We start from the raw sequence: 14,974 nt of genomic DNA, 5'->3' as shown, positions 1-14,974 counted from the left end.
TACTTGCTGATGTACACATTTAAACACCAGGAATAAGAAAAAACCTCTTGATTATCTTCATGTCATACTATATTCAGGAATGTTCGCTTACTTTGCTCATAGCTGTAGCATGGAGGTAGTAAGTTCAAGACAGAAGATATGTAGGCTCTGGGATTTCTAGTTCTATCCATTCAAGATAATGATTGAGGAGAATTTTAGTTTCTACCTCATTGTCCTTATTCACAAGAACAGCAGCTGAAAGCCATTTATGCCAGCTAGCTGGTGTCATTGCTCCCAACTGTGATTATTACCTTTGAGACAGATATTCCCCACAGCCAAACAGGCTCTAACAAAACTCTACCCTTGTAGTGAAGTTGACTGCAAGTATTAGGTTTCTTTCACCTAGAGCACTCAATTGCTTATAAAAATACTATAAGCATCTGGATTAATAATGAAAAGAAAACATATTCGTTTTATGATCAAATTCAATTCACGGTAACAATTCTTATTATAAATTACATATGATCATAAATACAAAATTATTCACAACAGAACTGCCGAGTACCCACACTGGGATCAACTCTTTCCCTTGATATTATCTATTTGAAAATAAACATCAGCCTAACTAAAATATCATGACTGTCCTCTGCATGGCAACAATTTCACAGAATCTTCTGTCATAAATATTTGGATGGGCTTTTCTGGTTTTTAACCAGAAACTTGTATGTCAATAAAGCAATTTGCATTCTACTGAATAAATACTAAATTTGTGGGTTTCAGAGACCTGTGAACTAGAGACTCCAAGTAAGTATGCTGCATTTTTATGAGTAAGTGGCACTTACATGGTTTGGAAAGTCAGCCTTCAGCTCAGTAATGCTTTTACACCAATATGCTGCTGTTTTCTCGCTGATCAGTTCAATGTTTAGAAAAGAGCCTTGGCCTGGGCCATACAGAGGTCCTGAAGTAGTTCCACGCACAATCCTTGGAGAAACATTGGTTACAATATCCTGCAAAATAGGAAATACTTTCAGATGGATTTTGCAAAGTGAGGTTTATGTTGATGATGTATATTATATAATATAAGCTAAAATGCACCAGGTGTTTTAAAAATCTTCTGCTATTATGGGTAAAAGCTACAACTACAGGGCCGTTCTCTATATTAGCAGATTCTCCAATTAAATTCTTTACATCAGAGGAGAAAAATATTTGCTCTGTGTGTGAAATGGCAGGATAATTATAAAGAAAATGCCAATATTGTACACCTATGAGCTGCTATACAAAATATCATTTAAATAGTGCTTCTGTGTTGGGCAGAGGGCACACAAGACCTTGTGAAGAAATCTGTGTGGGCCTCAGCCATGTCCCAGCAGACATGGGACCTATCCCCCCAAAGGTGACCAAAGTCCATGTCCTACACCCACGGGTGAAGCTCCAAGAGGTGCAGCTCATCAGCCTCTCTGCTGCCAAGGCATGGGCCAGGCACCAGCAAAAGTGTGTCAGTACATCCAACTTCACAAACAAAACCGTATGATTAAAAGAGATAAAAATGAAAACACAAAACAAAATAATAGTGAAAATAAAGATTAATATTGTAAAGTATGACATTTCTGAAGGTCAATGTGAGGTTAGCAAACAATTTTGAAACACATAGTAAACACACAAAATGTTGACTTGTTTAGTAGTCTTAATTAAGCTGCAATGTCACCAGATCTATGTTAACAAAGAACCGTAAATTCTGACATTATTTAAAACTAAAGAGAAACATAGATGGCAAAGTGTTCCTTTTGCCAATTTCTAATTAAAAATAATTTTGAGTAAAGGTCATTTATTTACAAACGTATCAGAATTATTTGTTTAAGTACCCCTCCTCACCATCTTGTCATTTTTAGTGAGATAACATGAACCTCTATTAGTATATAGCAATTAAGGTAAATTTACATATTTTAATTAAGAACCATCCCATATAAAACAATTAGGGTAATAGGCATACTAACTGGATTTCATAACATTTGGACGTTTTTCCAGCTAGATAGACAGGAAACCTTAATTAGCATTAATTAGCACTGATCTGCATATGTTTGATAAGGCATACCCTTGCCACAAAAGATTATTTATTCCTGAATCTGCCAAATGCTGCAGTTACAGAGGATAAAGGGACTTTTCTTCACATTGTATGTAAATTTGAGGCAATCTTAATTTGCTTATAAAGTTGAATTAATTATTATACAGTAAATATGCACTAATATTTTATATTGATAGTCATATGTCCATTTACATATGTAAAAATCATACAAGGTAATCTCACCAGTTCATCTATTTTCAGACCTAGTAAGTCTGGAACACGGACACCACATTAATTCCCCATTTTCCTATTATACTATTTTCCTTTCATCATAAAACATTCACCTCCCTCTCAACAGTTAAGTTATATTTTCAGAAAAAATTCAGAACATTTTCTGAATTTATGCAAACCAAAACCATACAGCAAAATGCACTCCCCTCGCTCCCTAAACAAATTACAAAAATTGCAGTTTATGCAGAGGAACCATTTACATCAGTTTGCTCCACATTATCCTCTTGAGCATTTCAGTCCTTTAAAACTGCCTCAGAGGAGCTTGTGCTTTGGCTCCATCCTAGAGAGCTGCTGGAGCACAGTGGTCACGGTGCCCTGGGAGCAAACACGCGGGCAGTGACCGGCAGCCCGACCCGAGTCCTCCTGCGGGCACAGGGTGCCACGGGCGGCTGCAGCGCCTGGTCACCCTGAGCACGCTGCAAGCTGCCTTCCCCCATGCTCCAAAGCAGTCAGCAGCTATGCAGCTACTGTAGCGTGGCACTAAGCCTGAGCTAACAGCCTGTCTGCTGGTGGGAATTATTACTCCTGGGCTTAGTGCAAATTACGGTGACGTATGTGGTCTGACTTCCATTTTGCGGCTTGCTTGTGTGCGTGTGTTTGCCAGATAATGCTTGGAGACACCAATAGTACCTCTTGTTATCTTACTATGTGCAAGCCTTGGTGTTCTTCCACTCAGTTTCATTTTACTACAGGTAAGAATTCAAAGACTGAGCGATTACAGCCCAGATTATCCCCTTGTGGGGCTCTCTCAAAGCCTCTGTCTGTTTCCACGTAAAAACACTCTGAAGTTTTCCTATCTGCCCTGGGTCTCCAGGTAATCACTTCTCCCTTCTAAAAGGAGAGACCCTGGCTTAGACCCTGCAACTGCTGCTGATGCCCCACAGCTTTGGCATACTCTTTCTCAGAGCCCAGTTATAGTAAACATTTGAGTGACAATTTCTCTCTCCAGGATCCCACAGAGTTGAATCAGGGAATGCACAGACTTTGCAAACTGTCTCAAAAGCAGCCACTCTTCACTTTGATGACCACAAGAGATACATGGAGCCATATGGAATAGTAAAGGCATCTCTCTGCCTGCATTTCCTCACTGTTGAATTTTTCTCGAGTTTTTTGTGAGATCCCCTTTGGTGCTCAGGGACCTTCCCCACCCATTCCCCAGAAGCACAGATATCAAGTTCTCCCAATAAAGAAGAAGACGCTTCCACTGCTTCCCCACTGCCTCTGCATTACAAGACCTCTCCGGTGTGTCTGTGCATCACTTCACCTTTCCTAACCAAGCCATTTCTGCTTCCAAAAATCCTTGCTGGTTTTGAAATTCAAACATTACCACCTGACTGCTTTGTCTTGGTTCTTTGCAGGAGGGATATGCTGTCCTTATCTAAGATCTAGTTCCTCATTTGCCCCTCCTAGTTAAGAGCAAACTAGATGGAAGGAGTCTAATGACTGACACCCTGGCACTCCTCCTGTCTCTTGTTAGCACATGACAGCCCCAGGCACAGGGAGACTCACAGTTCATGGAAACAAAAAGGAATTTATAACTTACGTGATGATTCAAGGAATCTGTCTATGTACATACAAAATAAAATCACACAAGTGACAGAATAGAAAATTGTCTCTTTGAGATGAGTGTGAAATACCTACACAGAACGTGCCTTACCAACTCTTCATCTCCTGTCTCCTGCCATGGCTATGAGAAGGCTGAACAATGGAAGAGTTAGGCTGTGCTTAGCCAACTTCATGGCCCTTAGTCTTAGGAATGAATTTTACACAGTACCATAGGTTGTTTCACTAAAACAGGAAATTCTGGTGGCTGACCAAATGCTATTGCTGTCTCCAAAACCAGGAGGTAATGGCAGAGCAGATGAAGTAGCCCTTGTGCTCCAGCCCATGGAGTTTGTGACAAACTACCTTCTGGAGTTTTAACTGAACACTGACTTTCCCTGTTACAGGAACTGTGAGACCAAATGCTGGCACTAATAATTCCCTTCCTTTTCTGAAGCCAAAGTTTTTTCCTTTTATCCCAGCTATGCACACAACCTTTTTATTGTTAATAAAAATTACCATGTGCAAAAAAAAGCCACAAAGAACTGAATCAAAAAGCCTGACAGGAAGGAAGTACTTCAGGGTTTGAACCTAAAAACTTCATTGTTTCTCAACAGAGATGACCTGAGCAATGAGTTGGTCTGGTTCCTGAATGCAGGTGAAAGGAGAGGCCCACATACAGGAACAGAATGTCTCCAATGTCCAAAACAAATCAAGTATCTAACCCCCTCATTCAAGAGAGGCAATGTATGGTCCTTGAGAAAACCAGCACAGCATTTTCATGTACTCTGAAGACCAAAGATAGAAGACTTTTAATAAGGAGAAACTAGGGTGGAACAAAGCTCATATCTTTCCACACTAAAAGACAAAGCTGTGGGGAAAAACAAAAAACAAAAGACCCAAAGAAACCTGAAAAAATAATTGTCAGAAATAATAGAAAATACCACATAAAATTTCTTTTTTTCAGGGGGAAATATTGAAATTAAAAGTGGAATTGGGAATTAAGGAAACTGTATTCAATACTGGATTACAGCAAAAGAACCTGGTTTGGGGGCTAATGTAAATGAAGAGAAATGGTGACAACAAATAGAATCAAGGCCCAACTGTGAATCATGAATATTTCAGTTACCGAATTTCTTCCATTGCCTCAAAAGCTTATTCATTTCTCCAGAAGAGCACAGCAGAAACAATCACACTAATCCTGCAAACATCTCTAGCTCAGGACATCACCGAAGAAGTGGTTTTACACAGATAAAAGCGCTAATATCCTGCTGCTTTTGGATTCCCCTCTTCTGCATATGACCAATTCTGGTATTCTAGTAACTTGAGACCGAGTTAATTTGCATTACACATATATTTCTGTTCCTGTTGATTAATTAATTAACACAGTGAAAAGACGACCCAAGGCATTGATCAGGCTCCATTTGCTCTAATAATCTCTGAACTCTGCAATCAGATCATTGAATTCTAAACTACTTAACTCTAATGGGGTGGGAGATTTGAGACAACATATTAAAGATAAAGTCCAGACACTCGGCAGCTTTTAGTCAGCTAAGTTTATTTAGGCATGTATCAATATATCAGTCCATACCTTACTAGTCATTCTGGATTTTGTTTTGCTTTACACTGTCCACATTTGCTGTTGTTAATTGCCACAGATTTTTGTATAATAAAATCTCAACCGTGCTGCCTGTAATGACCAATGAAAGCAGGACAGCAGGGGCATTTCAAGTTTTTGGGCATCCAAAGGGTTGTTGGGCACAGTGCTAGATCATGCACTAAGTACATCCATTGTGTGTTCCTCCTAAACCAGTCAGCAGAGAAATAATTCACATTGTGAATATTAACATTGCTATCTGAGGGCAAGGAAGTTAATGACACGTAGAAATTAATCAAGCCATTCATTTCTCTCTCAGTTATTGTTTTAGGGAACCAATAAGACAGCTCTCCATTAACTGAGTTCACTTTTTATTTCATAAATATGTCTCCCAGAAACAAAAAAAAGAAAGAAAAAAGAAAAAAATACTCAGTATGATTCTTCATATCAAAGCTCAGATGTGTTTCTATTGATTTGCAGAGCTCAAAACATTATTTTTCTGCCCAATTTTTTCTCAAACTATTTCAGTAAAAGTATGTTAATGAACACTTGAAATAATAGGCTGCTGTGGGGAAAAGAGGGATAAAATAAAAGAAAACTGGAAAGTTGCAAAAATTGCAGTTAATGTAAATGCTAAGGGGGATAAAACAGAATATGGAGAGGAATGGAAAGTTACAGACACAGTTATAACAGTATGGAATATTATAGGGAGAAAATGTGGTTGCTATTCTCCAGATGGAATGTGGTCAACATGCCCAACTTCCCACACACAATACATGCTCCACCCAGACATGAAAAATAGTATAAAATATAAAATAGTATAAAATAGGGGAGAAGATAGGGAAGACTCCATCACAAATTCTGGGATCGGTCGAAGGGAGCCACCTTCTCCACAGGGTACAGTTCTGGGTACAAACCGTATTTTTCTGTACACTGATCATCTCAAGCTAGCTTTTGTTAGGAATTAGAGCTTATCCATATTCTGCTTTGAATACAATCCTGCAGCCAGATACTATCACCAGCAATGTTTGAACTTTAACCTGGGACGATCTTCCATAATCTTAATTAAGAATATTATTCTGCAGACTGTTAGTGTAGTTCTTCAAGGGCACTGGCAGATGCTGGCAATGGGTGATACTCTCAATTGTGGAGCCCCAGGAAGGGCTGTCACTTGTGCTGTGTGACCTTGAACATGTCAGCAGAGCTGCCCTCTGATCCAGTGACTGTTCAGCGAAGGGTCCCTGTAATGGGACACTGACAGACGTGTGGGGCACAAGGGTATTGGCTTTCCTGGGGCACTGACAGACTAATCAAACACCAAGTGTCTGAGAAAATCACCCCTTTTACATGACAGTTGTTTAAGAGAACACCTGGGCATTTTTATTCTGGATATGGAAAAAAGAATTAACTGTAGCTTTAATTAATATATTAAGCAATTGTATAACTATTTACTCCTGAAGTACAGGTATTCAGCAATGTAAATGGCTTCAGCACAATTAAGGTTATAAATAAGATTTTTGGATTTTAAAAATACATTTAATCACACTATAAAAAGTGTTAACATGAGTTTTCTTCACTCTGAGAGACTTCTAAGAGACACAGAGAACTTGCCTTGCAGCTTTGGCCCCCAAAGTCAATGAAAGTCACTTCACACTTCAAATTATTAATGTACTTCTCAGCTTTAACATATGAAAGCAGATAGGAATTAGTGACCATTGTCAGTTTCTTTTCATTAATATGAGAAAAAAGATTAAACACAGTGAGCAGATTACTATTTCTAACAAAGTTAATTTATTTGACCTTTCTTTCTTATAAGAAAGGAGGGCATTATACTTGCCAAATGTAGTATGCATCTGTACATTCCTAGGGCTGATGTTCACTAAACGTCAAAGTGAGCACCAAAGAAGCCACAATTGCTTCTTTGTGAAGGGGAGATCTAAATAAATACCTTATTAAGGTAATTTTAGTCCAGTATGTCAAAACAGAGTATCTAAAGTTAGTACACAGTAAACTGCAATGTAAAAAATGCTCAATGCAGCTCAAATGCAAGTTCCTACCTTGCTATGTTCAATACAACACCTTCCTTAAATGATTAACGAAGTTCAGTAGCTGAAAAATGCAGTTATTTAACCAAATTATGATGTGCCTTTTTCTCCAACATTTCAAAAATATATTGAAAAGGTTGCATAGACTGCAAAATCTAGTATGTGTGAAATGTTTTTAGAGCTTATTTTCTAAATGCTTTGATCAACGCCCCAACATCAAGATTCAGTTTTCCCTAATTACCCTAGTTAAAGTTCTCCAGTAGAACTTTATTACAATTTCACCTATGTGAAAACATGGAGGAGACTGCCTTTTTCTGCCTAATATCGCAGTAGTTAAAGCATTCTGGAAATCTGGCTCACTGCTGTTTGCACACCCTCATAGATACGAATGGCATCACAGACTTATGTCCTCGTAATTCCCTGCCAACTCTCACTCAAGGTCTTGTGATGATTTGCCTCTTCTGTGACTCAGCTGTCTAGCCAGACTGTGTCTAGTATCACCCCTTCTGGAGTTTTAACCATCCACAAAAGGCAAGTGAAACCTGCAGCAACAATACCACTGCACACAGCGCTGTTCCTGTACAACCTTTCCCACTTGTTCATCCCCTCCTCTCCTTCAGAACTGACATGTACTACATCTCTGCAGGGTTTCTTTTATGAGACCCAAAGCACTGACTTGCTCTCCTGAATTTCCCCAAGTCAGAACTTTTTCCAGCTGAACTGGAAGATAAATGCACAGTAAGGACCTCTACAAACACAAAACCATTCCAACAGTTACAGGACCCTATCTAGTGGAGTAGGACTTTTTGCAAAACATAGGAAGATTTACTGGCTCATGGAGAAAAGCAAGAAAATCTGCTTATGATTTCTGCCCAAGGAGGCTTGATGCCAGCCACAGGCTGGCACTTTCCAGTGAACAAACCACTGCTATGCTGCACACATTGCTGCTGAATTTTTAATACCTGCATTTACCTTTTTTTTAGTGAGGGAATAGGCCAGACTTTATTCTTCCCATACAAGCACAAAACCTCATCTATGTCACTTCTTTACTCTCTCCTCTTTCCCTCAGTGCACTCAGAGGCATTTTCTTAAAGTTAAAACCACCCTGACAGAAAAGCCTATCTCAGAACATCCCACCATTCAGAAGCTGTTCTAATCTCTCCACCACCAGGTTTGAAAAATATAGTACCATAAAGACATCTCTTTTTTTTCATTGCTTTTGTGTATGAAATCTACACCTAGCCCTCTCTTTCCTCGTCACTACTCTCCTTTTCTTGAAGACATATAGTATATCATGATAATATGGTGTAAAATAATTATTTTTAAGTTTCTTCACCAAAATAAGAACTGAATTTAAAAACATATTACTTCCTCAGCCTTCCAGTATTTTTCACATTGGTGATTCAAAGCATAAGAGTTCTGCTAGTGCAGAACACATCTTGAAAAGGAACCTTGCCGTAACTTACAATTCTGCTTCTTCAGCTTTTACATACAAGATCTATTGTGCTATAGAGGGGAAAAGGATAACTTAAAAATATTCTTATCTGTCTTCTGATGTCTGTTTGTCCTGTGTTTGCAAAGATGAAAGTACACAAATCTGTACTTATATTCCAGAAGTCTGGAACACAAACAGTGCTTGTAAATCTTCCATAATATCCTTTTCTATTTCTTGGCTGAATAAGCTGAGTTATGCACACTATTATTTTTTTTTTTAAATAGACCATTACCTCATAAATGCTTTTACAACATTAAACTATCATATTTGTGTTTATTAAACCAATTTAACACTACAGCTTCAGCGAGTAAGCTGGCTTTCCAAAGCAGTAAGTTAGCACAGAGAACTACAGTCGCACCAGGGAAAAAGCAATGTGTCAGGGCTTTGGAGAAAACTGCTGAACCACTCATATTGTGTGAAAGACAAATGACAAGTTACAGGTTTAGTTACCACATATTGAAAGTTTTTCTATACTGTCTCATTAGTGCTTTAAGATTTAACCATGAGAACACATGAGAAACTTCAAAATTTACAGACACCGAACTTCATTTCTACCCAAGCTTTTATCACTGCTGCTTGCTCAGCACACCTTCCTTACTAATGCAGTTCCCAGACAGAATACCATCAGCACCCATAACTTGTGATGAGGACAGCAAAATCCCAAACTCTTTAGATAATCTCACTAGATTAGTATTAAATAAAAAAAAAATTACTCTCTTTACTTTAGAATAATTGTGGAACAATCCCTTCCCCACTGTAAGTCAAACAGAAATGGTTTGCTGCCCTTGCTTAAAAGAACAGCCATCCCCCAAACTTTGTTAATTCAGACATGATAGTTTGTCTCAAAGTCACAAAATTATAAACTTAAACTTGCTAAAATAATAAATTAGGAGATTTAAATACAATACAAATTAAGAGCAAAAGTACAAAATAATAGAATAGCAACTACAATGTTTATGTCAATCTACAAATATTTTCTAGTTAAGTTGTGTATTTCATAAGGAAATGAAGTATTTGATCTTTTCTGACAATTACATTTGCTTGAGAGGTTTAAAAACCCCACACTTTTTACAATACGAGGCCATATTGCTTTAAATGAAAACATTTATTTTTTCTTCTCTTTTGTTTTACATATTTGCTTGTTTTCTAGCCATTAGAACATAAGGGCACTTTTACTGTAATTACAAAAGATAATTTTTTAAATGTGTTATGTCCTACAGCACTTTGTCTTGACAAACAATTACTAGATATCCCATTCAACAGAATACAAAAAGCAATTTCTATCACAAGGTTAAAATTAGTCTTTGAACAAAAGCCGCTTTCAAAGCAAATCCAAATTCTCATCAGCTTTATATCAGTTTCTCTGTGAGACAGGGAAGTGAGGGATGGAAAGGAGAGAAAGAAAAAAAAAAACCTGAAGGACATTTAAAAAATTTCTTGCTAGCAATCAGTGTGAGCACACATTTTATCAGCTTTCTGATAAAGGTCTAAGCAGAAGGACATGATTAAATTTCTGCTGTCAAACTGCACTGTGGTCAAAACTACACCCATCAAAGAACAGAGAAGTAGAACTTACAGTTTTTGAAAGAAAGTTGAATCTGTATGCAGACATTCACTTTTGCACCTGGTTTTGCAGTTCAGGATTATTGGTTGGACTTGATGATCATAAGGGTCCTTGCCAACCTAAATGATTCTATGATTGTTGATTCTTGGTGTTTTGATATAGTAAACTACCTAATCAATGAATGGTTGCTTTAGCTGACTGATGAGAAAAATGTTCAGTAATTGCCTTAAAACATTAATTAATTTTCAGTAAGAGGTCACAAGAACAGAAGACCACAATGCAAATGATACAATGCTAGCAATTTGAGGAGAAGAGAATGAAATAAAATAGCAGTACATGGGTAAATAAAATATCTGCACTGACTGCAGCTTTTGATCTGGATCCTAAACTGATATTTCTGTACCACAGCTTCTAAACACATCTGTACATTCACAAACATGGAAAATTAATGCATAGTAACTGAAATACTGTACTTCAGTCTATAATGCTTACCTTTGAGACTACAGTGGATTCAGATCATAAAAACTTAGCTTGCCTTAACAGATTAATAATTTTACAGACATCTAAAAATATTAGCCCATTTTCAGCCGTTAGGGAATATCATCATCTAATCAGTGATCAAAATTTGTTGTGAAATAAATGTACTTAACTGACCAAATAAAGGAGCAGAATTCTTAAGACTCCTTTCCAGATGAGTGCTATTAAATGGTCCCATGAAATGCAAATGAAAAGGCACTTATAAAAGTGTGAGTCTAAGAGAATCAGGGTGGAAGCAACATAGGTAAGACCCTTCAGGAAAAAATAAGAACCGGGAAAGAGAAGGAATTGTATGTTTTCAGCAGCAAGTTTGAAAGAGTCACTAAAGGGAATCATGCCTACAAGGAGAAGACAAATTCTCTTGTATATGATGGGGAGACTAAATTAATACAGTTTTTTCAAACATCATCATTAGAGAAAACCCAATGTTAGTTTCTATAATACTGTTTTCTAATTGCTAAACAAATGACTGTAAGAAGGCAATAGGGCAGCATCAGTACCAGGAGGTTCCTAACAGGAAAACCTAGAAGCCAAGACACAAGACCACAGAATGAGTTCCTCTAGAAGAAAAACAGAAGAGAATTGAAGTTCATCTCATAACTCTAACAGAGGAATACTAATCACTGCTAATTAGGCATGTAACTTCACACTGGAAAAAAGCAAAAAGGTAACTATTTATTTAAGAGACAATACTACATGGATTAAAAAAGCTCCTGTCAACAACTCTGGACACCTGTACCAAGCTCATTTATTGCCTAATTAAATATTAACATGTCCTGATAGAATCTGTGGTATAATTTTAATTACTGTTTTCTCACAGGGAAGCCATATAATCAAAGTATTTCTAGCTGTTCCTAGAGGCTGTTTTGTAAAACTTCATTAGTAAATTGTGAACCATCACTAAAATATTTTCCTCCAGATTTCTATAAGTAAATCAAGACTATTATATTCTCCTAGGAGGAGGGGAGACTAGATGTTTTCCTTCAGGGGAAAAACATATGATTTCTTCAAGAATAAAAATGTTTTAACTACAATCCTATTTAAAGACTTGTTAAAATTCTCGCACAAAGAATCAACATCAGGGAGATACAGATCACCAAAGTTATATTTAAATTTATGTATAATCCAAAATATTTTTATTGCTGGATTGAGTAATTAGGATGAGAGTCACATTACTTCCTTCAAGCATGTATTTAAATTTTCTGCTGGGGATGAATTGCAAATATTGAGGTAAGTCCTGAACCTACTTACGTATTTTCTTTTTCCATTAGGATTAAGAATGCTAAATACTATAAGCATTGATTAACATTCCTGTGTATTTAGGGATCAGAAATGCAAGGAAACAATACCAATTCTATTTGGGATGCTATTTAAATAGGTATATACATAACTTTAAAAGTACCAATTCTCCAGGTAGCACTAAATAATTTCAAGTTGTAGAAAAAGATACACAAGGAAGGTGGAAGTATCTAAAGGATAATTTTGCTTTACATTCCAAGGATAATCTAGCCACAGATTACTACTTTGATAACTGAGCTCTTGAACATTAACTTTGCTTTGAACATACTCCTTTTATCTTTTTTTCAATGTAGAAGTCCTCTGGAAGTCAAAGGGTCTTTTGTAAGAGCAGGGATTTCAAGGCTGAGTCGCATTCTCAGAGCCTGATTATACAGAGATCTGGATAACATAATCATGAGGATAAACAAACCATGAAAATATCAGCCCTTGTGAATTTCAACTCAGCATTTAACATCCTGTAAGAGATTCAAACCAATTTTAACTCAGCACTACATTTTCAATAGGATCTTTAAAATCTATTTTGATTTTTACTGGAGGTCTCATCTACCTTAAAATTCTTTAAAAACCCCCAGCATTTTCCCCTTTGTATTGGCTACCAGAGTAAGGACTCTCATAAGAGTACTGCGTGCAAACTGTTAGATTTTATGTTCACAGACATAAAAGTATTTGAACTACTTTTCAAAATAGGTTTAGGCTAAATAAAGAAAAATCAAATAGTTGCTAACATTTATTCAAAATTTCTGTGAAACAACTTGCAAGGCATCTCAAATCTTGCACTGCAAATTAAACTATCATCCTGAATTAGTTATCATATTTGTAATGACTAATAGTTTTCTTCTGACCCCAGGAATCATGGAACAAACTCTGCTGGCACATTTTGATTGATAAGGACACTGCACTTCCCTGGCAGGACAGCTCATACAGAACTTGGGTTAGGATGCATACATCCCAGGGAGAGCATTTGGGAATGCAAACTCCAGGTGTTCCAAGCTCAGGAAGAGTAGAACCAGCAATGCCTGGGTGTGCCATCGGGAGATCTGAGCTCCTCTGAGAGCACTGTGTGATCATCCATCAGCCATCATGAGGGGCACCACACATGGGCTCAATCATCCAGACAGAGACGGCTTTTTCTACTTGAGAGCTTCAAAGTAGAGATTTCCAGCCTGAAGGGCTGATTCTGCTTTTCCAGACTGAGCTCTTAATAAATAAACATTCAGTGTTTGCAGATGTTATACCCTCTCTGACAGGCAGAAATCCATGTAGAGAAGTGCTGAAGTGCACATAGAATTTTTATGCCAAAGGACAAGCCCTGTTTCCCATCTGCTTGTGGCAGACACAGAGGCCCCATCTCAAGTCTGGATTTCCTCTACATTCACCTGAAGTTTTCATAGCAGTAGCTTAGTCAATGCCTAGTAACTTTTTTAAATACCCATGAAAAATGAGATGTTCTTTGGCTTTTAAAAATCCACCCTGTGGGACATAAAACAAATTTAATAAAGCAAAATGATCAAAGCTCATTAAAATATTCTTGTAAGAAATGAAAGCAACCATGATACATGGAAATTCCTAGCAGGACCATTCTTCTGTTTACCACCAAGGAAAAACATTAATCAAAGTTAAGCATATCCTTTTTCATTATGTGTATATCAGGTCCCAAACCCCAGCCTTCTCAGGAGTCATTGCTCAGGTCTGTCAGTTAAGTAAACATGCTCATCAGAGGATCTAGCAGCACACACAGGTAAGGTAGAGATGAAGTCCATTCCCCTTGAAATCAATAGGAATGTGGTTGTTAGAGACTATAATTGCGTTAGGGTTTCATTTGGGAATCTGTGGTCAATGTTCCCACTATTACTGCCACAGGGGTGCAAGGAAGTATATGACAGCTGGATCTCTGGCACCTGTGATGGCACAGCCAGCTGAGACCTTCTACAAAAGCCTTATGCATGCTCAAACCTGGAATACTAAATCTGTCCTAAGTTAGAGCGGGCAGCTTGATTTGCAGGCTCTCTGCTTATTCCAATAGAATATTGATTTAAAATTGGGCAAGGATTCAAAAGCCTTCTTTCTGATGCTAAACACAGGAAGTCAAGGACAAAGATATTTAAGGAGGAAAAAGGGGTTTAGCCCCACAAGTCCTTGGTTAGGGATAATTATACTAGTGATAAATAGAACATTGGGACTGTCTTTGTTTCCTTTTTCCTGCAATGGAACCATGCAGTTTAAAGCACAGCTCACTCCAAACATCACTAAGAAACAGGATATACCCATTACTTCCACGTGCCAGATCAGAGGAGCAATCTCACTCCAAGGGCAGTGAAGCCAAGTTTGCATCAGGCCAAGGACAGCTCTGACACCCAGCGTTACCTCACACACTCAGGAATTACCCAGACTCTTCTCAGCCCAAAGCTCATCCCCACGTATGGAGACTAATGTAGAACAGTCAATGCTCTTTTCATGGATAAAACAGTTAAGTACATAGGCAGGTACAGACTGCAGGTTTCTGCTTTTGGAGGCTTCAGAGGTCTGGATTTTCACACCTCTTCTATTTTAGACAACCTAATGC

At 37.7% G+C, this 14,974-nt stretch overlaps 1 protein-coding gene across 1 annotated transcript in view; it reads right to left on the bottom strand.

Moving 5' to 3' along the window:
- Positions 1–14,974, bottom strand: part of DPYD (dihydropyrimidine dehydrogenase) — a 344,164-nt gene that overhangs the window by 130,559 nt on the left and 198,631 nt on the right. Inside the window, exon 14 of the mRNA XM_015635812.1 lies at positions 822–986. Coding sequence (XP_015491298.1) covers positions 822–986 — 165 coding nt within the window. The remainder of the gene's footprint in view (positions 1–821; positions 987–14,974) is intronic.

Source organism: Parus major, chromosome 8, assembly GCF_001522545.3.
Source record: "Parus major isolate Abel chromosome 8, Parus_major1.1, whole genome shotgun sequence".
NCBI lineage: Eukaryota > Metazoa > Chordata > Aves > Passeriformes > Paridae > Parus > Parus major.
This window is presented reverse-complemented; position numbering and strand designations above follow the sequence as displayed.